The sequence below is a fragment of the Mizuhopecten yessoensis genome, unplaced genomic scaffold (assembly GCF_002113885.1).
Source record: "Mizuhopecten yessoensis strain PY_sf001 unplaced genomic scaffold, ASM211388v2 scaffold10771, whole genome shotgun sequence".
Taxonomy (NCBI): domain Eukaryota; kingdom Metazoa; phylum Mollusca; class Bivalvia; order Pectinida; family Pectinidae; genus Mizuhopecten; species Mizuhopecten yessoensis.
The window spans coordinates 2,314,420-2,341,945 of record NW_018408713.1 but is presented as its reverse complement, the minus strand read 5'-3'; the positions used below and the strand labels follow the sequence as shown (position 1 = coordinate 2,341,945).

At 36.0% G+C, this 27,526-nt stretch overlaps 2 protein-coding genes across 2 annotated transcripts in view; one reads left to right on the top strand and one right to left on the bottom strand.

Annotated features, from left to right (window-relative positions):
- Nucleotides 1–5,722, bottom strand: part of LOC110462286 — a 31,466-nt gene extending 25,744 nt beyond the window's left edge. The window contains exon 1 of the mRNA XM_021516199.1: nt 4,820–5,722. Within this exon, the coding sequence (XP_021371874.1) occupies nt 4,820–4,879 (60 nt within the window). The 5' untranslated portion in view covers nt 4,880–5,722. The remainder of the gene's footprint in view (nt 1–4,819) is intronic.
- The window catches only part of LOC110462302 (anaphase-promoting complex subunit 4-like), a 94,898-nt gene extending 68,349 nt beyond the window's left edge, over nt 1–26,549 (top strand). Inside the window, exons 21-23 of the mRNA XM_021516214.1 lie at nt 22,061–22,237; nt 24,717–24,825; nt 25,084–26,549. Coding sequence (XP_021371889.1) covers nt 22,061–22,237; nt 24,717–24,825; nt 25,084–25,362 — 565 coding nt within the window. The 3' untranslated portion in view covers nt 25,363–26,549. The remainder of the gene's footprint in view (nt 1–22,060; nt 22,238–24,716; nt 24,826–25,083) is intronic.
- The last annotated feature ends 977 nt before the right edge of the window (nt 26,550–27,526 follow it).

Genomic DNA, 27,526 nt, shown 5'->3' with positions numbered 1-27,526 from the left:
GGGTTTTATGGAGCATATTGAATTGAAAGTATTTCTATCGCGGTAAGAAAACTCAAGAAGGTGTATACATCATATGTATAAGCAAAATTGTAGTATTTGGATATTGTTTTCAAACACTAATGTATATAAGAGTCATAACAAAATTAAGGTAAAGGACGCTTATTTTAATGTCAGATGTCCAAGGGGATATCCCGCATGACCTGAGGAAAAAGATCATTTTAAAATTTGTGCTTCCATGTACTACTGAATTTGAGCTTACTTTAGAAAGTTTGAGGATTCAGTTTTACATAGGGGACCGACTTGATACCTCGTGCAAGCTTGCCACTTGTACAATGCAGTAATATAATATATGAATGTTGATAATTTGAAGAAAGATCTCCAGAATTGAAAAAAAAATCTTTTGAAAATATTGCATTAAGCTAACAAGGCTCTCAGTTAGTGGCCATAGGTAAGGACAGGTAACGAGGACAGGTATATTGTAGGCCAGGTAAGCCATAAGTTACACACGACTACAGGTAAGTCACTTATAACCATGAAACAGCTTAACCCCAATGTTCTGTTGCCTGTCCGTTGGCAAATATTTTTTCAGTCTCTTTCTTTATGCTTTTCTGTTATTGTTCCTTGTCCAAATTCTCCCTACTTATCTGGTAGTCTATCCAGTGTTAATATTGTGATTGGCTATATTATCCCAAGGACAACACAAAATCTAATATTTGAAGAATGGTGTCAATTTGGATTAACCGAAAGCTACAGAATGTTCAGTTCTCAGCACTCGGAGCTAGTCAAAGATCAGATATTTCACCAAAAAAGATGATGTTTTGAATTTCAAGTTATGCCACATTTCCAGCTAGAAAAGTCTGGGGAAAAAATTCAAGTAGAATCTTTTTTTAATCTTCTAGAAAGCAATTATAAGTTTCATGAATAATTACTCATTCAATCATGACGAAACAAACATTTTAATGGACATGACGATTCTTTGTTTCAAACTGAACTTAACGAAGCAATTTTGCCTTTAAAGTGACAACTACACCTTCTAAACAGATTGTTTGTGCCATCATCTGATTACATGGTAAATATTAACGTGGAATGTCTCGACAGACGTTTTGTGTGTCTGCTGATTTTAAATTTGATTTGTATCAATTTCTGCGGTGGAACTGTCTGACATGTTAAGTTCCATGAAATCAATTTCGGCCGAGTTGTACAGAATTGCCACAAATTATGGTTGTAAGTTTATTAGAATATTTTTAATTACTTATAATCTGCTAAAAGGTCACAGAAAGTCATATAACATTACAGTACAATTGTGTTACTTCCTTATTGTTCCAGGAAAGTCTTATAGAAAAAAATGTAAAAAAGCTTAGAGGCCCAGAGACTTAGATGTTAGCCCAGTAAATAAAAAAATAAAAAAAGCTTTTTGAAATCCAGATAAAAATCAATGATCTATTTTTGTGCAGGGGAATTAAAGGGATTTTGGATAACGATCGACTCCTTTATCAATTCATTGATATCAAGAAATCTCTTTCACCATTTGAAGTCTTTAGTGTTGGAGGTAGTTTTAGATGTACTTTAAGATCTTGACCAGTTTATATACAAATCATTTTGACATAAGAATAACAGGTCAAGGTGATCCAAAAGTTAAACTTAAACGTCTCCTTTGATGCATGAATGATATGTTGGGTGTGACAAAACAAAGTGATGATAAATTCAGTGAAATTACCATAGAAACGGGTCGAACTGTTTTTGAAATCAACTTTCTCACGCTGGATAATTTTTTTTTAATGAACAGAAAGTGTTTGAGATAGAATTATGGTCAGGGAGTGCACCAGCCATTAAATGGTTTAATTTTTCCGTTGAATTTCATTTTCTACACTAATGTTTCACACAAGGAGATTGATTGAGAGATTTCCTCATCTTTCAGTAGTCATAAGGGTGTGCTACCATTCGGCTTCTTCATAGCAGGAAAATACACAGAACCGAAGAAGAGTCAAGCCAATCACATTTAATATAAAATTTAATGATAAAGCTATCTTTGATTTCACTCAATTTATTTCTTTTAAAGAGAATGAAGTGATTTGTGAAATTGCTGATATCATTAATGACCATGATTAACAAAGTGGCACGATCTAGTTTGAGAACTGTGGGAAAATATTTCGATTGGCAAGAAATTATAACGTGTTCAATGTTTCAGAATGATTTTAAGAATGACTAGATGCTACAAAGAAGTTAGGTATAAGTCTTCGATACAGAATGGAGACATAATATGTAAGATTCGTGTGGTCAGGTGGTGCAACGGATAACACCTTTCCCTTTCACCAAGATGGCCGGGTTCGATTCCCCGAATGGCAATCCGACGTGAAAAGGTATGGGGTCACTGGGTTTTCTCCAGGTACTCCGGTTTCCTCCCACATCAAGCCCCTTCCCCCACACCCTACCATCTGGACTAACAAGGGTAACTAATATAAGTTGATACAACTCGTTTAATAATTGCTGTAAAATAATTAAAGTTTTTTTATATATACATATGTTAGATTCAAACTATGTTAAAAATCTTTTATCTCAAGTTTGTTCTCATTTTAAAATGAGTTTTTGAAACTTACTGAAATTATGTGTCACATAAAAAAAAACACGCTACAGAATGGGAACCAGCCTGATGTCCCCTATGTATATTATTTGTTACACAATGTACCATAAATTTATTCAAACTTGTTAATATGTTAACCCCGCCATCCAATCTTTACGCTTATCGCTGATTTCGTCTGGAGTAGGAGATAATAAAAAACGACCTTGAAATCTACTGAGTAAATGACTTTAGTGACCTTCATGTGAGGGGAGTTTGGTTCGGATGATGTACATTTGTAATAATATTTTTGGACATATTTAGAATTTGTGATGTCCTGGCTCCGTGTGAATTGATATCTGGAGTACTGGTGATTAAGTATGAATTATATTGCGTCGACCATGAAACATTTTTCATGTCAACTGTTTTGAGGCGTTTTGAACTACTTACAATAGTGGGTACTGATACCAGCTATAATCTTATGCAGGGAAGCCATATAAACACAGTATCAGTTATATATTTTGAGGCTACGGTAAATGTCTTAATATTTTGTTGTATTTGTTTAAAAGTTTAAAGTTATTCTTAAAATGTAAGGTGAGGGGAAATTGCTGAAATAGAATAAACCCGTTTAAAGAGAGACAATTACCGGTATTTGGTATTTTAATTGCTAATTTACCGTTGAGAATTTTTACATTCAGTATCTGAATTTAAAAAATGTCTCGACCTTGTGTTAAATGACCAATNATTGCTAATTTACCGTTGAGAATTTTTACATTCAGTATCTGAATTTTAAAAATGTCTCGACCTTGTGTTAAATGACCAATTATGGCTGTCAAGTTTCAAGGGCATTTGTTGCTTGTTGTGGCTGGTATCAAATTCACACTGACACAACATTTTGAATAAATTTCAGGCTAGGTCTGTCGGCAGATATTTGTACCGGAGTATATTGAATAATGTATAAATAATTGTGAATGGAGTGTGTTTATATATATATATATAGTTAAACTTGTCCCATATATAATAGTAAATGTCACTTAAAATGAAGTGTTTGTTGAACTCCAGGTAGAAAAAGATTTCTGGAGTACCTGTGTATATGCCAGGTAGATTTGTACCTGTTTAACAAAGGTGTGTAAATTGTTAATCACAGGTGTGCAGATGTGCTAGTTAACATTGGCAGGTGTGTAGAGTAGGGTGTGATACACACCTCGCTGTGTCTGACCATTCTTGACCATATCAAAGATCAATGCTTAGATTCAGTAAAAATCTGACAGGCACATTGAGTACCATCACATGTAGAATCGTCATACGACCAAAGTTGTAACAGCAATGCCATTTTAAAAATGTACCAACGTTACATGTCCGCAGCTGCTGCAAGGGTATCAACAGCCCAAGTGATGCAATCAGAAATCCTGTGCAATCAGAAATCCTGTGCAATCTGAAATCCTGTGCAATCTGACCAGAAAAACTGGTTCAAGTTGGTATTCAGATTAAACAGTTTTTTAATTGACATATGTTTTCATAGTTAGTTTACAAGTCTTTGGAGTAAAGTAGTATTCCCACCAACCAAAGTGACTATCTCATTTCAGCCTCTGACCATGTTGCTTTTAAAGTACATGGTATAAAGGCCTGGGTTTTTTCGCAACATTTTCAGAATATATATTTAAAGAGTGTTTTTAAAAAAGTACTTAATATAAATTATCACATAAATCTAAATGATCTTTTGAATTCTCATAAGCTATATCCTTGAAAAACAGCTAAGATCTTTCAAAACCTGAACACAACAAGTTTATAACGTTTTAAACGAGCTTCCTGTGTAAAATCGACCGATTTTAAAAAGATCCGCTTTTTTCTCCCGCATGTTAAACCAGTGATTGATGGTAAATGAAGGTTGGCTTGTTAAGGCTATCATTGAATCAGTTATTGACTGAGTAGACACGTTTTAAAAAAAGACACTTGTTTTTATAGACGGAAGTGCTATTGCTGTGTCTGTGGAGCTGCACTCTTATTTCAAATGAACTTTATGATTGCACCGCAGAAATCTTTTATACCAATGTCAATATCAAGTTTTTTGGTAATACTGTCTTGGTTCACATTTTAAACAGTTTTGATTTGAAATTTAAATATCATTGAAGTGATTTTGTAAGGAGCACTTTCAAACTGTGCTCAACGGAAAGGAATTACATGTACATGTATATGTTTTAATCTTCAACGATTTTTCACCAACTCTTTACCTGTCCATGATATCTCGTTTGCAATGCTTACCTTTGCGGTGACGTCAACAACCAGTGCCCAAAGTAAGGACACCACAACGTAACCGACCATGTTAACGTCGTTGTTACGTATACTGGCGCAAACTAGCTTGTACTAGGCATGTCATGCACACGCATGAGCGTTGTATACGTATTCCACGTGGAATTGGCTTTAAAACAAATTTATTTTGTCATCCACACCACATGTCAGCTATCCTTCACAAGATAACTGGATAGGATCCACCTGACATTTCACACAGACTTTTTCAAACAGTATAGACCTTCCAATGAGAACAGCTAAATAATAAGAGAGTTCCACGTTCCAACTCACGAAATGCACAATTTGAAGATGCAGTTCCTTCAAGAGCAACAAAGTCACCAGCGCTTGCTTCACTTTTCGTGGAGTTTATGAGACAGGTTATCTAGCGATTGTTCGTATGTGCCGGCACATTGAGAGCTATAACAGAGCACATGGGTAGTCACACCACGTCTTAGGTCACCAGTCCGCGATTATCTCCTCTCCCAAACATCCACAGCCAGGCCACTGAACACACAGCTTTAGATTAGATAGCATTGGATATGCTGTCCCTCTGTCGCTTGCTCTGTATAAACATTACTCTTCGGCACGGGCACTCCAGGATTAGTTTGAAGTCCAACGCCGCAACTTCTTTGGAATAAGCACTGTCTATTTAAATTAAATTTTTTAAATACCTTGGGTAAGTTTTAGAATGTCACTTTGCTGAGATATATGTATAAATGATGTTCTACCCTACAAAGTCCTGGGTTTAATACTTATATATACATATAGGTAGTGTAGATGTTAAACTACACAACTATAGTATACCTGTATATACAGGTATATAGGTAAGGTCATACAAACGTGACAGAATAGTTATCACAGGTACACAGCACAAAGGGGGCGTGTCACCGAGTTTGAGAGCGTAAACACGGTTGAGGCTAGAGTAGTAATGAATGCAGTCATTCACGGCTTTAATACATTGAGATTGACAGACGAATTTCGACGGGGATTACCCAATCAGGCGGCAGTTAAGTGCAACAGGGGCGGGAGCTTGGGTTGTTGGAGGGTGCGTAACCTGATAACGATTCATTAGACAGTGTGTGGATTCTTACAAAGGGTCATGAAAAATGTATAGGTTATATATACCACAGGTAAGCTATATACCTGTGGTCACTTACCTGTTTAGCTTTTACCTTACCTGGATCTTAATTAAACAGCTGTTTGTAGCTTTGACTATCACTTACCTGCGATAAAAAAATACTGTATTGTTTTCATATATATCTGCTACAAATTTTTAATCATTTGTCTGATGCACAGAAACATGATTTCTACACAGAGATAAGAACAAAGAAGATGAACAGCCATATCATCTTGTGTTACCTGGCAAATTTTCAATTATGTTATAGCCTTATTAGTTATGTACCTGAGACAACACCTGTGTTTTTCACCTTCAGTGAAAGTGGACTAATGATGCTTTATTTAAAAAACTTAGGATAAAAATAATTCGAAAAAGGAGAAAATTACTGATTGGACTTGACCATTTACCTGGTTAGAATTTCTCCCACCTGGGCCTGGATTAGTAAACAGGTTCGTGTATATAGTATTTACCTGTAAACCACCATAACAATGAAGCTATTTTTATATACAGGTTTCTATATTCTGAATTCATTTCACATTGAGTAGGGTAAGCCGTACCTGAGCACAGTGTTAATTAAGATAAACAGGTGTACATGTCTACCTGTTGTTACAAAACTAATATTTACTTCAACCTACAATAATATTTTGATTAAATTTCACTTTCACAGATGTGTTTCATTAACAAAGTCTATCTGTCATGGTGATGAAATAAGGGGAACAATTATAATGAAATTAAGATAAATTGAAGTATTAAAAATAAGAACATAGTGTATGAACGATTGAAAATGTACAAATATGTAATAAAAAGGGGAAGGGCGTTGAGTTGATTTTGCATTTTTTTTTTTATCTATTTTTACAAATTGTATCAATTTTTAAATTAACTTACTAAAGACCCACCCTATGACTCTAAAACACTACCCTTTCGGATGTCATGTCTAAGATATCATACATGACATCACTCTATGACTTTATGATACTACCTCTCAGAAATGTCATGTCTTAGATATCATACACGACGTCCCTCTATAGCATTATAATACTACCTCTCAGAGATGTCATGTCTTAGATATCATACATGACCTCACCCTATAGTATTATAATACTACCTCTCAGAGATGCCATGTCTTAGATATCAAACATGATGTCACTCTAAAGCATTATAATACTACCTCTCAGAGATGTCATGTCTTAGATATCATACACGACGTCCCTCTATAGCATTATAATACTACCTCTCAGCGATGTCATGTCTTAGATATCATACATGACCTTACCCTATAGCATTATAATACTACCTCTCAGAGATGTCATGTCTTAGATATCATACACGACCTTACCCTATAGCATTATAATACTACCTCTCAGAGATGTCATGTCTTAGATATCATACACGATGTCACCCTATGGCTTTATGATACTGCCTCTCGGAGATGTCATGTCTAATAGATATCATACATGATGTCAATCTAAGACTTTATGATGCTACCTCTCAGAGATGTCATGTCTTAGGCACCATATGCAAGGCAACCTGATGAATTTATACCTTTCTGTGATGTACTGTCATGGTTTGGTTTGGTTTGTTTGTGATTTACGTCCTTTTAACAGCTATGGTCATTAAAGGACATGACAGGTTTTGGTGGTGGAGGAAAACCGGAGTTTCCGGAGAAAAAACCACCGACCTACGGCCAGTACCTAGCGACTGCCTCACATAGCCTTGAACCCGCGACCCAGTGGTGGAAGTCTGGCAATCATAGCTGGTTAGACACCTTAACTACTTGGCCACCACGGCTTCCTCATGTTTTAAATATGACATAATCAGGCACCAAATATGCCACCTTTTTAAGACTTTATAATACTTCCCTTCTGAGATGTCATGTCATGGGCAGTAGATATGACATGATCATGCACCAGATGTTGGCCATCATTGGAGGCAGTAAAGTATGTTACATAAATGTTAGATCATACTGTTGCTTGGTTATTTGTTGCTGTTATTTTGTCATAGAGTTTTTCATGTGTTATTTAATAAGCTGCATTAATGGCTACAACCTTTTCTGTAAATCAGGTGTATGTAAAACTCTCCACCTGGAATTGATGAAGGAACAAAGATTAACTGTATATAACTGTATGTAACAGTAGTTTCTTTGGATAACTATTTTTTAGGTTGGCGTGTTACAACAAACCCAATATTAATAATACGGTCCTATATTGAAGGCTTCCTTGACCTTGTAATGGTGAAATCAAATATCTGCGATCAATCTGTATTGGGTGTTATTCAGTACTGGCCTTCTTTGAGAGCGAGGAGCGTGGGATTGGTCAAATATTACAGAATCACGTATGTGATCATAGAAAGGTGAAGGTCAGAATAATCATTTACATATCGTTGACCCTGGACAACGGTAGATGTTGGAGTACAAGAGTTCCATTAAATGTGACAGCTGTATGTGAGAAAGATTGAATTTCACTCCATCAATAATGAATTTATCTTAACGTCGTGGATTTCACTCCATCAATAAATGAATTTATCTCAACGTCGTGGATGTTTTTTTCTGTTAAACATTCTAGACTTTAAAGTTGATTATACTTAAATCAACAATAGGTACACGGATACTTGCCTTATCTGATTACACTGACTCAATCAATTTATACTGGACCAATTACACTGAAACCTGGCTAAACCAATTACACTGAAAGCTGGCTAAATCAATTACATTGAAACCTGGCTAAAACAATTACACTGAAACCTGGCTGAAACAATTAAACTGAAACCTGGCTGAACCAATTATACTGAAACCTGGCTAAAACAATTACACTGAAACCTGGCTAAAACAATTACATTGAAACCTGGCTAAAACAATTACATTGAAACCTGGCTAAAACAATTACATTGAAACCTGGCTAAAACGATTACACAAAAACCTCTCTGAACCAATTATACTGAAACCTCTCTGAACCGATTATACTGAAACCTCTCTGAACCGATTATACTGAAACCTCGCTGAACCAATTATACTGAAACCTCTCTGAACCGATTATACTGAAACCTCTCTGAACCAATTATACTGAAACCTCTCTGAACCGATTATACTGAAACCTGTCTGAACCAATTACACAGAAACCTCTCTGAACCGATTATACTGAAACCTCTCTGAACCAATTATACTGAAACCTCTCTGAACCGATTATACTAAAACCTGTCTGAACCGATTATGCTGAAACCTTTCTGAACCAATTATGCTGAAACCTCTCTGAACTGATAATGCTGAAATCTGTCTGAACCAATTACACAGAAACCTCTCTGAACCAATTATACTCAAACCTCTTTGAACCAATTATACTGAATCCTCTCTGAACCGATTATACTGAAACCTCTCTGAACCGATTATTCTGAAACCTGTCTTTACACCACATGCAGTAAACAAAGATTATATTACAGATAGGACAGGTTTTCAGATCACAGAGCTGATATATATATTGGGACAAATGTATTTGTTCAACTTCATTACTGATGAGCTTTAGTATTGTGAAGTTAATGGTAGTACAAAATAACAGAGTAGGCCGCAATAGGCAAGTGGTTAAGGTGTTTTACCGTCTGTGATCACTATCACGTCCTACCACTAGACTACTGTGCCTCTCAACCCTTCGGTCACGAGCCCGGCGTCCTATCACTAGACTAGCGTGCCTCCTGTAGCCCGGCGTCCTACCGCTAGACTACCGTGCCTCCTGTAGCCCGGCGTCCTATCACTAGACTACCCTGCCTCCTGTAGCCTGGCATCCTACCACTAGACTACCGTGCCTCCTGTAGCCCAGGGGCGTCCTACCACTAGACTACCGTGCCTCCTGTAGCCTGGCATCCTACCACTAGACTAGCGTGCCTCCTGTAGCCCGGCGTCCTACCGCTAGACTAGTGTGCCTCCTGTAGCCCGGCGTCCTACCACTAGACTACCATGCCTCCTGTAGCCTGGCATCCTACCACTAGACTAGCGTGCCTCCTGTAGCCCGGCGTCCTATCACTAGACTACCATGCCTCCTGTAGCCTGGCATCCTACCACTAGACTAGCGTGCCTCCTGTAGCCCGGCGTCCTACCACTAGACTAGCGTGCCTCCTGTAGCCCAGGGGCGTCCTGCCACTAGACTACCGTGCCTCCTGTAGTCCGGCGTCCTACCACTAGACTACCGTGCCTCCTGTAGCCCGGCGTCCTACCACTAGACTACCGTGCCTCCTGTAGCCCGGCGTCCTACCACTAGACTACCGTGCCTCCTGTAGCCCGGCGTCCTACCACTAGACTACCGTGCCTCCTGTAGCCCGGCGTACGCGTCCTACCACTAGACTACCGTGCCTCCTGTAGCCCGGCGTCCTACCACTAGACTACCGTGCCTTCTAATGTCGAAGATAAACCCCTTCTAGTTAAGTGAAACCATCTTTAAAAAATTATAAATCACTACTTTTTTTCAGGTTCAAATTGGATTTTATTCCCCCAGCATCTTTTGGGGGGGATGCCAGGGTATGGGTGCCCTGGGCTCATCCCTCTTACATAATGTAACCTCACGCTGGAGGCCTCTTTCCCTTCATTCTCTCTTTTTTTTTCATTTCTTCTCTCAAACTCCAAATCATTCATTCTTTTGCTCTCATTCATTACAATAATACTTATATTTAATTTGATCGAAATGATATATTGAATTACAGAAACCATTCCTTCTCGTCATATGAATAACTTATACTATTTTATGATACCTGTTAGTTACCTGTCTACAGCACTGTATTCTCATACAATAACTAGTAATATTTTATCATCTGTATATAAAATGACAAATACTTTTATTAAAGATAATTCTGTTTTCACTTTGACACCTGTACAGAAAGTAACCAAACGCTCTTTGAAAGTAACTTTTCTGAATAGAAAATAAGCATTCTTATAAAAGGACTTGTAGTATTTTATGATGATCTCTAAGTACAATGAATACTGCTCGTTTAAAATGTCTTTTTCACTGTCACATTTGTGTAGAAAATAACTGATGATTTTATAAAGTAACTTTTGTGTATAGAAAATAAACTGATGATTTTATAAAGTGACTTTTTTTGTAATGATTCTCTCATAAATGATTCTTTATTTTGGGGCAGAATTAGTACATGACACTCCTTGGACATATTTACAACCTTCATACAAACTGACCAGTACTTCAATATCTACACCTGGAAAATACCTGTATACAAAATGACAGGTAGCTGATCATAATACCTGTGACATACCTGAGAAATTCCAGGTAATTTTATATAAAATGACCGGTTCCCTTTCTACATACCTTGATACCTATATAATAGTGTATATCACGCGGTTCGGACAATAAACACGTCTTTGATGTCAGTTACACCAGCCACTCGGGTGAGAATTGGTTTGAATAATGTATCGTAATTAGTGTTTTTACCTATGGCCAGACTGGTCATGCTTTGTGCTCTGGTGTGGTCGCGTGGATCAGAATGTGTTAAGTGACTATCGAACAAAGCGATAACAGAAACCTATCAAAAAAGAATGGAATTTTCTACTTCCATCGTCATTGATAATTCATCGGGTTTGTTTGCATCAATGTTTTACCTGTGCTTTACCTGTGACAAATAGGCAAGTTCTTATTACCTGTACTAACGCTTCTAGTCAACATGTTAGTTTAACTGTTACAGGTAGTCACGATTTTGATTGTTCGTGAGCTTGTGGCCGCTCAGAAAACCTTAGTTTTTCACCAATATGTCAGGTATATCACTTTCCGTAATTAATATGGTATTAATTGCTGTTGTATCACGTCAAACCAACACATGCTAATATCAGCCATCTGTTCCATTACTGGTTGTATACACACCTGTACTCACCTGTATTGTTCATTTATGATCACCTGTATTCAGGGACGATACTCATTTTTACCTGTGTCGTTCATTTCATTTTCACCTGTGTTCAACGATATTGTTAATTTCAATTGTTTTATTTTGTTGAAATATTCATGTATCAAATGTTCAAAGATTGAATATATAATAAAACAATCTCGCCATCATGTCAGGCTGATTGTGATAAATAGTTGATTGGTTGATACGGTGTTTGTGATAAATAGTTGATTGGTTGATACAGTGTTTGTGATAAAAAGTTGATTGGTTGATACAGTGTTTGTGATAAATAGTTGATTGGTTGATACAGTGTTTGTGATAAAAAGTTGATTGGTTGATACAGTGTTTGTGATAAATAGTTGATTGGTTGATACAGTGTTTGTGATAAAAAGTTGATTGGTTGATACAGTGTTTGTGATAAATAGTTGATTGGTTGATACAGTGTTTGTGATAAAAAGTTGATTGGTTGATACAGTGTTTGTGATAAATAGTTGATTGGTTGATACAGTGTTTGTGATAAAAAGTTGATTGGTTGATACAGTGTTTGTGATAAATAGTTGATTGGTTGATACAGTGTTTGTGATAAAAAGTTGATTGGTTGATACAGTGTTTGTGATAAATAGTTGATTGGTTGATACAGTGTTTGTGATAAAAAGTTGATTGGTTGATACAGTGTTTGTGATAAATAGTTGATTGGTTGATACAGTGTTTGTGATAAAAAGTTGATTGGTTGATACAGTGTTTGTGATAAATAGTTGATTGGTTGATACAGTGTTTGTGATAAAAAGTTGATTGGTTGATACAGTGTTTGTGATAAATAGTTGATTGGTTGATACAGTGTTTGTGATAAAAAGTTGATTGGTTGATACAGTGTTTGTGATAAATAGTTGATTGGTTGATACAGTGTTTGTGATAAAAAGTTGATTGGTTGATACAGTGTTTGTGATAAATAGTTGATTGGTTGATACAGTGTTTGTGATAAAAAGTTGATTGGTTGATACAGTGTTTGTGATAAATAGTTGATTGGTTGATACAGTGTTTGTGATAAAAAGTTGATTGGTTGATACAGTGTTTGTGATAAATAGTTGATTGGTTGATACAGTGTTTGTGATAAAAAGTTGATTGGTTGATACAGTGTTTGTGATAAATAGTTGATTGGTTGATACAGTGTTTGTGATAAAAAGTTGATTGGTTGATACAGTGTTTGTGATAAATAGTTGATTGGTTGATACAGTGTTTGTGATAAAAAGTTGATTGGTTGATACAGTGTTTGTGATAAATAGTTGATTGGTTGATACAGTGTTTGTGATAAAAAGTTGATTGGTTGATACAGTGTTTGTGATAAATAGTTGATTGGTTGATACAGTGTTTGTGATAAAAAGTTGATTGGTTGATACAGTGTTTGTGATAAATAGTTGATTGGTTGATACAGTGTTTGTGATAAAAAGTTGATTGGTTGATACAGTGTTTGTGATAAATAGTTGATTGGTTGATACAGTGTTTGTGATAAAAAGTTGATTGGTTGATACAGTGTTTGTGATAAATAGTTGATTGGTTGATACAGTGTTTGTGATAAAAAGTTGATTGGTTGATACGGTGTTTGTGATAAATAGTTGATTGGTTGATACCGGTGTTTGTGATAAATAGTTGATTGGTTGATACGGTGTTTGTGATAAAAAGTTGATTGGTTGATACCGTAGTTTGTGATAAATAGTTGATTGGTTGATACCGGTGTTTGTGATAAATAGTTGATTGGTTGATACGGTATTAAGGTTCCCTGTACCACTACCAAAAACTCGAAATATGTGAATTGGATTTTTTTTACCAGCATTATAATGGCTTTTCTTGGTAATTTCTGAAGAGAAAAACATAATTTCAAAACTAGAATAATAAAAAAATTGATAAAAAAATTAAAAAGCCAACAACATTGTTCAGAGAAAGTAGTGTAATAGAGCCCCACAAGGACTTCAACCCACCTCTGATCACAATATGGTAGCTCTACTTTAACAGTGATATCTCCATGGCCCAGCCATAACCAGCCAAACTACAGTAATATCAAAAAATTAATTAAGGGGAGGTAACTGGATGTATGAAAACCCAATGTGGATGTTTAAGATCCTTAAGGAGATATATATATTCCGTCGTTGCGTATTGCAGAGTTATCTTCTCTTGGGAGCAGGTATTGATTGTTGCGTCACTGGTTTGTGTGAGAAAATTACGTCGTTTTCTCAAAAATTGATGACGTTATTCTCACAAACAAGTGACGTAAAAATCAATCCCTGCTCCCAAGAGAAGACAACTCTACCAAATGCAAAGACAGAATACTTCTTTGGGGTTTTTTCAACTTTTTATTTTTTCACAATTTTTTACATAACATTTAGGACTTTAAAAAAGCATACATTCACATGCAAACACACATACAAACAAACTATCTCATTGTATCTATTTGTCCTTTTTGCCTTTATCATCATCATCATCATCATCATCTTTTTTTTATCATCATCTTCATGATCATTATCAACATCGTCGTCGTCTGACCATCATCATTGAATAAAAATAATCTTACATCATCATCCTCCCTTCATCCTCAACCTCATCATTATCCTTTTATCGTCATCATCATCATCATCATCATCATCATCATCCGTTCATCAATAGCAACTTTCATCATCATCATCATCATCATGAAAATCATCCTTTTATGAGATATACTACCTGTGGCATACTTTTTCTTTCCAAAAGAGAAGTAATTAGTAATTAGTAATGTACCTCTTTGTCCAGAGAAGGATTGACCCAAACTGACCGGCCATCTGAGGCTAGCTAACAAAGACCGTTCATGGTCAGTCCAGATCAGCTGGTCACTCATGGCTATATAATGATGATATGTTTGTTTATTATGACCTGTGTACCAATAGAACTAGCAGGATTAATTGTTGTTGGTCAAGGCGGCTGGACCTGGTGTTCTGGACTGAGGTGACCGCACTCTAAACACTACCTCAAAAACTGACCACTGCCCAGGGATGCCAGGACACAGGATTGACCACTTGACCATTAACAAAGCTTGAGGTCATTTCAATCATTGTATTTTCTGACCCCTCTTATTGTAACGTGCGATGGATAGCTTTTGAAAATACCTTTTTATTGTTTGATGAAAATGCATGTGAGTTGTATACATGTCCGGCCAAACGTGACACTAACTGACCCTTCGGACCAATGCATGATATTGATCCCTTCTCAGGACAACCCTCCTCATCTTCGCTTAAAAAACTCACTATTGTCTGTATTTTAAATATCAATGACTTTTGACCCTGTTTGGGTGTCCATCTTTGTTAGTCGAACTGTCAGATCAGGACAAATGGTCAGTGAAAAAACATTTCCCGAGGTATCAATAACACCAATTGGCGGTCAAGCTTTTGTTTGGTCAACAGAGGTATGGATGTGAAACTTGTAGCCCACTGGTCAGTAAAAAAAATATCCCTTAAGGTATCTAGCATAAAGTAGTGGTCAGTCTCAGGGACAAAAGAGTCACGGATGTGAAACTTCTGATAAAACTGACCTTTGTCCGGCTATAAAAATATTGTGGCCAAACTTTGAAAATAAATCCAACAAAGAAATAAAATTTGGTTGACCAGTGGTCAGTTTTAGTTATTATTCCTCCATAAACTTTATCATAAAACTTTTAATGTAAAGTCCAAACAGTGACAAAAAGTCTATGAAAATCTCATAAAAAGGCTTTATTTGTTTTCATGTGATCGTAAGAACAACTTAACAGAAACTTCATTTGAAATTTTCTAATTTTCTTCCCTGGTCAAATTTCATTTGTAAATATTTGGGAAAATGTTCATGAAATGAATTCTTTTACAGAGGAGATTAAAAAGAAAAATTAAACTTTTAAAATGTATTTGTTATTTCTGTCAGTCTTTCATTGAAAACCGATGTCTGGATTTATTGGACTATAATGAGTTAAATGAACATAAATCGTGACTATCAACTTGGGTGATTTTGGATGTATAATAAATAAGTAAATGGAGATAAATGGATGGTAGAACATTTTAACATGCGCAATTAATCCGTTTAAATACACATTTGACTGGGTACGTACAAATGGCACAAATCCCGGATTGATAATTAACTCTATCAAGGGCAGTAATTTATACTAACAGTCATTGATTTTATTTGAGAGTTAGAAAAAAATTGTCAAAGGACTTTATCTGGTTTGACCCCCCAAATCCATCAAACTTCAAAACCTATGATTAAATTTCAAATCAAAGTTTTGAAGTTTTGAATACTTCCGTTATAGTAAATATTATGAAAAAAGTTGTGTTTTTGATTAATACCAGTTGATCTTGCACTGGCATAAATACCTGGTAAGTGAAAGGGCCTATAAGGCCATCTTTTGGGCCCTCGTCGATTTGGCTCAAATTTTACATACTTATACTAGCTCCATGTACATATTACAAAAGCACGAAATATGTAAGAAAAATATTCAGAATTGTCTGCGTTATTGGGGCTATAAATACAAGTTGTCTTTTTTTTTTACACTTTTACTCATTTGTAGTAACAAAGTGCATATTTACACTGTTTTGGTTTATTTACTGTTGTTTTTAGGGAATAGCATATTAATGGCAGTATGCTGCATTTGGTCAAACCCCAACTATAGTGAGAATGAAATCTTGATACGTATACAGTCGTTTGGAATGACAGGTCACATTTACTCAAAATTGACCACTGAAGTTGATTTTATTCTGATTTTGACCAGCAGATGACCTCAGCAGAAACATATTTGTCCTCAAATGGAACTACGGTGGCCTGAGCTGACCAGTGCAGCGTCAATAGTGCTTGGTCGGTTTTGACCTTAACTGACACTAGTAGTCAGATGTGGCTCGAGATGTCCAGTGCGGTCAGTTTTACTTAATCTGTATTTTGTGCAGTCCACATCTGTCATTAAGCCTCAAAACAATGACTAGTGCAGTCAAGTTTAATATTTTCTGAATTTTTGACCAGTGGCTATTCTGACCAGTGGTCATCAGATGTCCACTCAGATTTATGAATATGTAATTAGCCTGATCAAGTCTAAGGATCACTACAGCTCTATTTGAAGCTGTCGCCATCGGATATGTAGAGTGGACAATGGTCAAATCAATATCTCAATTTGAATAAATCTGAAAGGACATGCTTTTATAAATATTAATAATACAGTCTTTTCACTAAATTTAGGGGTATTATCATTTAGTGAACATTCATAAGAAATTTCATGCCTTCATTCTAGTGACTCTGTACTGATCAGTGTTTGTGTATAATATACCTTGTCATTGACATTTCATCGGTCAGCTTAATTTATACACCTCTAGCTTTAAGTTCATTTTGGTCAGTTTTGGACAAAATGATGTATGTTACAGTTAAATTTTACTTACATTGAAAGGTTAGTTTGGAGTTTGCAGTAAAATGGTCAGTTAGGAGTTTGCAGTAAACTTATTTTAAATATCCTAGTTTGTTGTCCCTGCAGGTAGGGCGTAAGAATTGTACCTGCTGCCCCCATTGCATGATCGTACGAGGCGACTAAATTTGGGATCTTATCTCTTCTCTTCTTTCTAAACAACTTTCTTCTTCCTAATGTCTCCCTTGACAATGCCTCACTTTTTGCCTTTAGTTGAGCGATCGCCCCTGTGAGGAAGGCTTTGGGTTCTGTCCCCTGGCCGAGGCATACCAGAGTCTGTAAGAATGGTAGTTTCTACTCCTCCTGCTTAACGCTCAGCAATTTAGGAGTGGGACAACTGGTTCACCCGTTGTCAGTATAATGTGACCTGGTGGGGTGTCCTGCTGGGTGTCTTCGACAGTATGTTTCAGTGAGGTTATCACTATAAAGTCAGTATCAGTTCCGCGCTATCACAAGGAGACAAACACAAACATATCGCAGCCTCCCAAAACACACGCATACACTACACGCATGCATCTTGCACACAGGGGAGACCGTCCTTCAATGACCATAGCTGTTGATAGGACGTTAAACAATACTAAACCAAATAGTTTGATGAAACACTTGCCAGTGATGTAGCTCTTTGGCCAGTTATGTACATAGCAGTTGTGAACTGCCTACTATGTTCAAACAGTAGTAAGTTCAGTCATTATCAAGATTAGACATATGTGGTCAGTTTGGACATTACACGTAATAAAGTAGCTTCTAAATTTTAAATGCATCTATATCCAAACAGCGGTCAATGGCATGCATGGTCAGTCCAGCCTTTTGATCTGTTGCCCAGCCAATGGTGTTAATGCAGCATCACGATGACCGTGTCCACCACTTAGATGACCACCAGATCTGTAGTAACGTGTTGACTGCCTTGTCCACCCTTGACCGCTCTAATGCTGCGGACACCACCTCACATAAAGATGTCTGATTTATTGAGAAATTTCCATTGTATAAGATGAGTAGTTATGTGGAGGAAGATTCCCCAGGAAGCCCACCTTTACTCAAATGTGCATTACCACTGGACAGTACAGTGTCACAGTACAAAGGGACGGTCCTAAATAGCTGTCTGTGCTGTATGACAAAGTGGCTACATGGCCCCTAAGGTCAAGTGACATCTAGCCAAGGTCACATGACCTTTCGGACAGGTCATGTGACGGGTCACTCCCAGGGGTGCAGATTATTGTGATTCGTGGTCGACAGCTGTAAAATAAGTCATAAAACGCTGCATCCTACTGTTCAAGGATTAAAAGATGATATTTGTGTCTGAAAACGAACTGTCACTACGCCGGTCTTACCCAGGTATTGCATTGATAGGGTCACCTATGAAGATGACCAGCTCGACACGAAGATGACCACAGCTATTGTCCAGTGGTCAAATGGGGATGGTCGTACAGGTTCTTATGTGATGTCCAGTTCAATGGCTAAAGAATATGGACACATGTCTCAACTATGTATTGATATTCAAATCTAGATGATATCCCCATTATTATTTCATTACCTTCTGTGCAAGTTTTTACAGTTGATGGTTGTTTACATTTTCTCTGTGATAACTGAATCTAAAACTTCCCTAATATTCCTCGATCTTTGCCATAAGATCTGGATTTTTTTGTGTTTTATTAATTTTGATTTGAAGTTTAAGGAGCACACATCACATTTATTTTAATAAATAAGAGGGAAATGGCAATTGTTTTGTTTTGCAAGACAGTAATTCTGAAAAAGACTCTACCATATCTAGAAAGTGAATATTCTGATTAAAAGGTGAATTATTGTTTTTACTATTAGGGAGTTGAACAAATATTATTCGAAATTGAGGATAGAAAAAGATGATTAAATTGAATGGTGACAGCAACAAATTGACTGGTGACAGCAACAGTACCGATACTTGACGTACTTGTACAGGTATATGCTTGCTGCAGTATGTTTACGATCAGGGTTGATAAACGTTTGAATGCCTCAGGATATGTGTCTACAGTGTAGATATAATTGGACGTCTAAAAGGTGAACAAAATGTCGCCGCTACAAATAAACAACTAATTGAAGGCCCATAAATCTATGAAAAATCCATTTTTTGGTCAATTTGATAAACAATTATTTTTGGTCACAATACCAAGATAATCATTTCCCTTTTTGTAGTTTAATGGCAACCTCCAAATCGTTTACGAGCATACATCAAATATTTGTTTGTTCCTCGGGAGAAAAAAATGCAGTATGGTCATGAATCAAATGGTAATGGACCATTTTTTTTAATAGGTGTGTGAAATATTCTGTAACAGAGGTCATGTATGTTTGTACTGTTGTCTTGTTGAGGTTCATACCTCCATGAACGCGTCTGTATGTATCGAAAACTGCTGGTGTGGTTCATAGTGGTTTTTGTATTTTTGTAGATGTCTTTATGAAAATCAGATATTCGCCTGATAAGATTAACGCCCTGGGCTATCGGAAATTATTGAAATGTTGACGATATGTCTATATATGTTTTTCTTATGAAAGTGTGAAAATGTCATGCTCCATTTCACGCTGGTACAAGGTCGGTGTTGCAGAACCATGGATCAATAAATGTTGTTGCGGAAAATTATTTGTTCATTGAAAATGAAATAAATTGCAATTTTCAAAATTCAATTTTTATTTGATAAAATCTTTCTCCACACTGATTTACTGACAAGAGTTAGTTCATACTCGAACAAATATTTACAGAACGCAAAATTTTATCAATTTATCTGCAGGTAGTAATATATTTTTACTGATCTGTGTTACATAGATTTACCAGTAAGAGTACAGTGTGTGAAGTTCAATTGTTGAAACTTAACACTTTCAATCAGTTCAAGTTTTTTATTGCTTTTTCTCAAGAAGTATCTGACAGATATTTTCTAAAATTTCACTTATAGGTAATTCCCTTGGTTTTTAGTTGTTCATGTAACATTTTGAGACCGATAGCAAAAGGACAAGATGGCCACCAAGCAGCCATCTTGGACTTGGATTTTGACAATTTATGTTTGTTGTCACTGTTCTCAGGAAATATTTGACAGAATTTTCTCAAGCAATATTACTTTGAGAGGACCCACACCCAGATAGAAATAATTGTAGAATTATTAGCCGGATTGCAACGCCATCTGTCTGTCTGTCCGTCTGCCTGCACTAAGGTTAAGAAGAATGGTTAAGCTCAGTTTCCAAGTTATTAATTATCCCACACCAACTAAACTTGCATGGTTTATGTATCTAAGTATGCTAATCACATGTGATGCTTCGGAGGCTGCTTCTGACCTACATATTCTGCTTGACCTACCATGCTAAGAAGTTTGATTTAGGTCAGGCCCCATCTGCACTATGGCTTAGGTCACTTACCAAGTAACTACTTGTCCTACATCAACTAAACTTGCATGGCTTATGTATCTTAAAGGATGCTTATCACATGTGATGCTTTACATGAAAATGTACTGTAGCAATCCGGCCATATTGCGATTGGAGGTTTCTTGTTATGAGACCTTGTTAAGGTCTTAAATAAAATTATCCAAATGCGAGGCATTAAACCTGTGCCTATACAGGCACATTTTCATGTTCAAATGGTCTTGAACTTTGAAACTGTAAATAATTGTTAAAAGAAAATTTGCTGTTTTTGCTTGTGCCCTCACCCTTCCATTACCATGCGGTTTTATGATATTCAATTAAATGCATTTTTTGAAGTTATAACTCAATATAACACCTTGACCCAGATTGAGTTTGTTTACCCGTCATTACATTTGTCCCTGAAGACACAGAATAGCAAGATGGGCACAGGGCTATTAAGCATATAATTATCTTCAAATTTGTCAAAATATCACTTAATTCTTTTGAATAAAATCATACTGATTTATGGAATACTTTTAACACCAATTACACATGAAAATTAATCCATGTAATTTATTCACATTGTATTGCTTTACAAATTATTTTTCACATTGATTTTAAAATTAATTTCATTTCATGTATTTGGAAATAATTTACGGAGGGTGCAGTGATTTGTTAAGAATGTGTGTAGATGATGTTTAGACATTTTTCTAGTGTGTTTAAGTATTAATGGAACAGCAGGGGGAGATAGTTGCATGTCAATTCACCATTAACGTTTTGAAAATAGAAAAAGACGTAGGAAACTGGATCATATTTCTATAATTTAGAGTAGCCAGGCTACTATATAAGAAAGGCTAACTCAAACATATTTATTTCAAAATTTGTATATTTGTATCGAAATAATTAATCATCTCAAGCCTGTAATTTGGGAATTTAAAAGAAAATAATGACAAAGTGTCCGTATTTCTTTGTCATTAAGTACGCATAATATGTTAGACGTTCATTTTGTGGATCGTTTTCCTTCCCATTAGTTTAGTTATCAAATTATCGCATTAAGGTATACCAGTGTTTACTGAATCACCGTAGCTACTTCATGATCTAAGTGTTGTGAGTGTGTTAACCTGTGTTATAAGTATAAGCGTGCCAAGTTTAAGGTCATGATAAGTATGTACTACTTATAATGTCCACCATCCATACCTGATAACTACTTTTAAAATATATTAAGAATAAAACAAAAATTGTTTTTTGAAAATAAACAAAAAGTTATGAAATGTGAACCACTTTCTCTGCTTGTGTCTGTTTTCACTGAGTTCCAAATTGGGTTTGCTTTGAATTCTGATCATGGAAAACTTAGATTGTTCTTGAACATTCAATGACAAACATCCATCTTTCTTGAATATTTTAATAAACATTCTTACTTTTTCCTTTGTTACAGGTGCTGTAAGCACTTCCTCCAAGACGTGGGTTACTACGATGAGAAAACACTCTCCCTTCTGTTGGTTGAAGAAGGTGAAGATGAAACACCAGTGTTAGTACAGCTCCCCCTGGTGGTAATTGCGGATTCCATGTACACAACTGTGCCACCAGATGGCAGTATACAAGGTTTCAGTCTGTAAGTTCTGACTTCCTTTGTGGTTTTGTTCCAAACAACTGATATTTATAGGGAAAGATATTGTTTGTTTTAGGTTTAACGTCTTTGCAACCGCTAAGGTCACATGACGATGGGTGCCTAGGGAGACACCTCTGAGAGGAAAGCATACTTGCCAACTCTCCCTATTTTGGTGAGAGACTCACGATTTTGGACTCTAAAATTGAGCATTTTCAACCAGTGATTTTGCCTAACCATTTCTAGTTTTTTAAGATCTAATGTTTTTATCTGAAAGAACAGTTCAAAAGATGATGCTTAAACATGTTTTTTTTCCTTAGGGTGTATATTCTGAGCACTTGTAATCTATAGATATTTTTTTTAAAAAGTTGGCACGCATGAGAAACAGTAGAGTAGTGACAAAAGAAAAGGTATATCTCTGAAGTGTTGCAATGAGGGCAGCATATCAACTCTGGTTTCTGACAAATATAGCGAACCAAGTATAGGCTAACAGTATAAGCCTTAACTCATTCACCCCTGAAATTTCACAATGAACTATTCCAACCTATGAGTTAGAAGAGTTCAAATGTGTCTTCAGGGGTGAATGAGTTAATGTCAATGACGTCATCTTGGTAAAATACTTACCGTATTAACATAATCCTACTGGCTCTTTATCTCGTTCGGTGGAACAATGGATGAGAGAGACAGATCGAGGTCCTGGGTTCGACCCTTAGCAAACCGCTATTACATTAATGACTCAAACATCAAAATATATACTTATAAATATTTCAATTTCTTCTCAAATTGGACTCAATGCAACTACCAAATGTAACCTGTTTCATTTGCCCATGAAATTGACCAGATTAACATTGCCTGTGCATATGAATACGCATCAGAACATTTTATATTTAAACTTATTAATTCATCAACAAAAATTAAAGATGACATTCAAAATATGTTTTTGCGCTTCGCAGTTTATTAAGTTTGTTTCAAGACCAGCTCAATTTGTCACGCCATGAAATCGACCAAAGCAAGATTCAATCCTAAAAACATTGAGACTTTTCAAATTCTATCATTTCTCAGTGCAGATTGTGGTTGTAGTGCCCGGAAATCAATGTTAACATTAAAAAGGTACATTTCAGTTCTCCACTGTTATATCAATCGACCAAATACAGTTTTTTTCTATGGTTTGTACCGTACATATTTAACAAATCAAACAAAAAGGAAGTGTGTTTAGTCCAGGTCAAACAATTAGTTTATTATCTTTGAATTAATAAATCTATTTCCCAGGCCTTGGCTACAACTGGTTCAGTGTTATAGGCGTTGTACCTAATGACCCATAAAAATAATGATTTTTATCAATACCCAGGTCAAAGGTCATTAGATTTGGGTGTCACTGACTCGTAAATATCATTTTAATATCTAGCTCTCATAAGTATTGAATGTCAAATATAAATATGCTTGTATATTTACTACAAATGGTGGGAAAGCTTACTGACACAGACCCAAAGTACAACACAACTAACTTGTTCAAATTCTTTTCTAGAGTTCTTCAGCAAACATATCAAATTTTGATACAGGATTAAAGAGATGTTGTCATTTTTAAGTGACCATGCATGGCTGGTTATTGTGACGAAAAAAACAAGTGCCCCTGGTTTCACTAACGTTTATTGACGTCAGGAAATTTCTGAACTTATAAGTTTCCTGCTGGAAAGCACTATTAGAGTTTGGGAATAAATTCGAGTAAAGAAAAAGATCCTTAATTTTTGGTACTGCTTTCTTCTGGAAAATCTCAAGGAATTTCCAGAAGGTAAGGAATGTTAAAGTTAAATTGTATTTTGAAATGATGTTTTTATTAACTTTATGCAACAGAACTACTGTTATGTTGATGTTATAAAAGAGGGCATTCAAGCGATTTATTACAAATACATGTACACCATAAAACACTGAAGAATAGGTTATTCAGACAGTGAAGATTTTAAAACCAAATGTTCAAAATCAAATTTCTGCAATTTAATTTTCACATTTTTATACCCATGCAAATGAGTGTTATTTTTTTCCGATATATGTATTATCGGAAGTTTGCCCTTTTATTTTTGTCATGATTGTCATTGTATAGTATAGAAAATGAAAATTAAATACTTTTGAAATATTCTTGATATACAGTATGTTAACAAGGGACAGAAATCAGTTTGGAATTAAAAGTGAGCTTCTGATTATCAGATTTTGTTATTCTATTGGAGGATATATTCAGCAAAAGTTAAAAGGTGGTTTTCAAGCCTAATAGTCTGCTTAGTCTGTTATCATGGTATGTAGAACTCCAGTCTTTCGCAGGATTACTTCCCAGGATGCTCCTGGCTATTTGTGTAGCTGGGTTACTTACATCCTCATATAATTGAGAAATTCTTGCAATTGTCTTGTCCAACAAAAACAAAACAAAATAAGCTATGATTAAATAAATGTAAACAAATATGTAAAAAATGTTCTTTGTATGTGTGTGTTACAGAAATGTGATTGACATCGCAGAGAAACTGGAGTTTCACAACTGTCAGCGGCTAGACAACATGAAAGCCCACTCCTTCTCTGTCAGTGGTACCCGCAAAACAGCAACAGTCGTAAGTGATTCTTTTTTTTATTTCAAAGTGTCTACATTGGTGATGGTTCAAATTCATAGATAAGTGTGTGGGGGTGGGGGGAGCAATGGGAATAAAATGTTCAAATATAGTCTTAAAACTTTTTACAGCTTTGAGCAGCCTTTTACAGAAATATTGTCTGCATCTGATGGTATTTATACCTGTACAAATGATCCTTATAACATCAAATGGAGTATGCGATATAGCTAATTACAAGTCTTTTCCAATTTTCCTTAACAGCTTTTTTCATCTAAGAGACGAGTGCGGATATTCCTGATGGATGCAGAGGAGGAAGAAGAGGATGAAGATGAGGCTGACGAGACTGGAGATCTGACAGAAGCAGACATAAGTGGGGTCCCAGTTGACACCAGTGGGGTCCCAGAGGGAGACAGTGATATGAGAGGGGCTCCAGAAGGGGATGGTACAATGCAAGTAGAGGATGGAGACTCAGAGGGACAGGAGGATAAGGAGAATCTCAACTTCCTAAGTCACAGCTCTGACAGGACTCCAAGCTCTTAATTCAGTTGGACGGGGCAGAACCCTCAACTCTTAATTAAGTGGGACAGGGCAGGACTCTTAACTCTTATTTAAGTGGAACAGGGCAGGACTCTTAACTCTTAATTAAGTGAGGTGGGTTTGGGTTGGGGGCAGCGAGTTGGATCATAGAGGAGGGTCCAAACTCTTTTATTAAGTGGGGCTGGGTTGGGATGGGAGCAGTGGGTTGGATCATAGAGGAGGGTCCAAACTCTTTTATTTGGATGGGAGCAGTGAGTTGGATAATAGAGAAGGGTCCAAACTCTTTTATTAAGTGGGGTTGGGTTGGGATGGGGGCAGTGGGTTGGATCATAGAGAAGGGTCCAATCTCTTTTATTAAGTGGGATTGGGTTGGGATGGGATGGGAGCAGTGAGTTGGATTATAGAGAAGGATATTTCAAATCGGGTGAAACCCAAGGCTTTTGCCGAGGGTTTTCCACCAATTTGAAAAAAATGAGAATGGAATTTCACTATCCAACACCTCTTGATCTCTCATTCCTATCACCAGAATTAGCTCAGAAACCACAAAAAGGGGCTGCAACTTTCCACTTTGCTGCATTGGAATATTCCTGAATTCTTGACTGTCTCATTGTGACTTCATGCACATAAATTATTATGTACGAACATTTGCATCATTGACATCTCAGCCATATATGCACAAGGAGGAAAGAAAAATAATCTCTGCTTTTAAATTTTTTATTCCATTACATGAAGTAGCAATAGTGATTTTGATTACTTGTACTGGTCTAGTTACTGAAAAGTCTGTAGTCAGAGGAACATGTTCATATGGAAAATTTGGTTTCACCAAAAAAAAAAAGCCAAAACATTACAATCTATGTCACTTACAGAAACATTATTCATTTCCTGAGTGATATATTTGTAGCGAACAAGGCTCCCGGGTTTTCAAAGTCCAAATTATGAAAGTTTGATTTCGTATCACAAAAACTGTGATTCATTTCTAGTGATGTTAGGGTCATAAAATATATATTTATAAACCAAGGTGTGTTCATTTATTGAAAAATAGTTTGACAGGTTTTAATCATTTGTTGTTATGAAATGGTCCAATGCATTTCACCATGAAGAATAAACTGTTTTGTGTCACACAAGGTATGTTAAAGGGAATGTATTGTATTCATTGATGCTATGTCATTAAAATAATTCGAATGATGATATTCTGTCTTACTTTTTTCTGTTTTTTTTGTAAATTTCCTCCATCCCTACAAACGAGCAGGTGTAATTTAATTACTATGGGTGTGTACTGGATGAGTTTTGCATGCGGCACAAACACGGCATCCCAGTTTGTGCTATGAAAGGAAAATGTTTTTAATTTCGAAAAAAATAGACATAAACAATTTTGGAAAATATAATTTATGTTTGAAAAATTGATTTATGGCTCAAGGGTGTCTTCTAAATGTCTATTCCTTTTTGTCATCTCTTTATAGTGAAAAAAATATTCTTTCATTTTAAAATAAGTGTGAAAACAGTTAATTTTATTAGCTTGGAAGCGGCAAACACAGTGTTCATAACAAAAATGGCAGGTTTGTATTTGGTGTGAACGCTTTATTTACATTTCCAAACAGATCTAATTAGTGCTTGCTCCAGTGAACTGGAGACATCTTATAATTTTTGAAGCAGACGTCTGCTTTGTAAGAACATCATGCTTAAAAACCAACCAAGCATAATGTTTTATTAAAAGTGACACTTTTTGTGTGACAACAAAAGTGCAACAAAATTAAATGAAGAAATGCACTTTTCACAATTTGTTTGGAGCGCTTAAGAAGTGATAAAACAGACAACGTTTGGGACAAATACTCCCACACGTGTTCTTGACACCTCTATGATAACTGGAATGATTGGGAATCTTTTGTAGGCCCAATTGTTACTGTTGATGTAAATACAGACATTTATTTAAACCTCCTTTATAACTCATCCACTTTTCGTTGGCTGAGTGTTACCTTTCATTTCTCTGTTACTTAATTTGATTTTGTTGTGAAATACGCTAATTTTTTCTATGTATGACAAATTGCAAGCTATTTCACTGTCCCTTTGAGAGATGCAAAAATAAACATATCTTTGTGACGTAGGATTGTCTCCTTACTCTCTGAGTGAAAAAAACAAGCTAATTGTGCATTTTGGTAACTAAAATAAA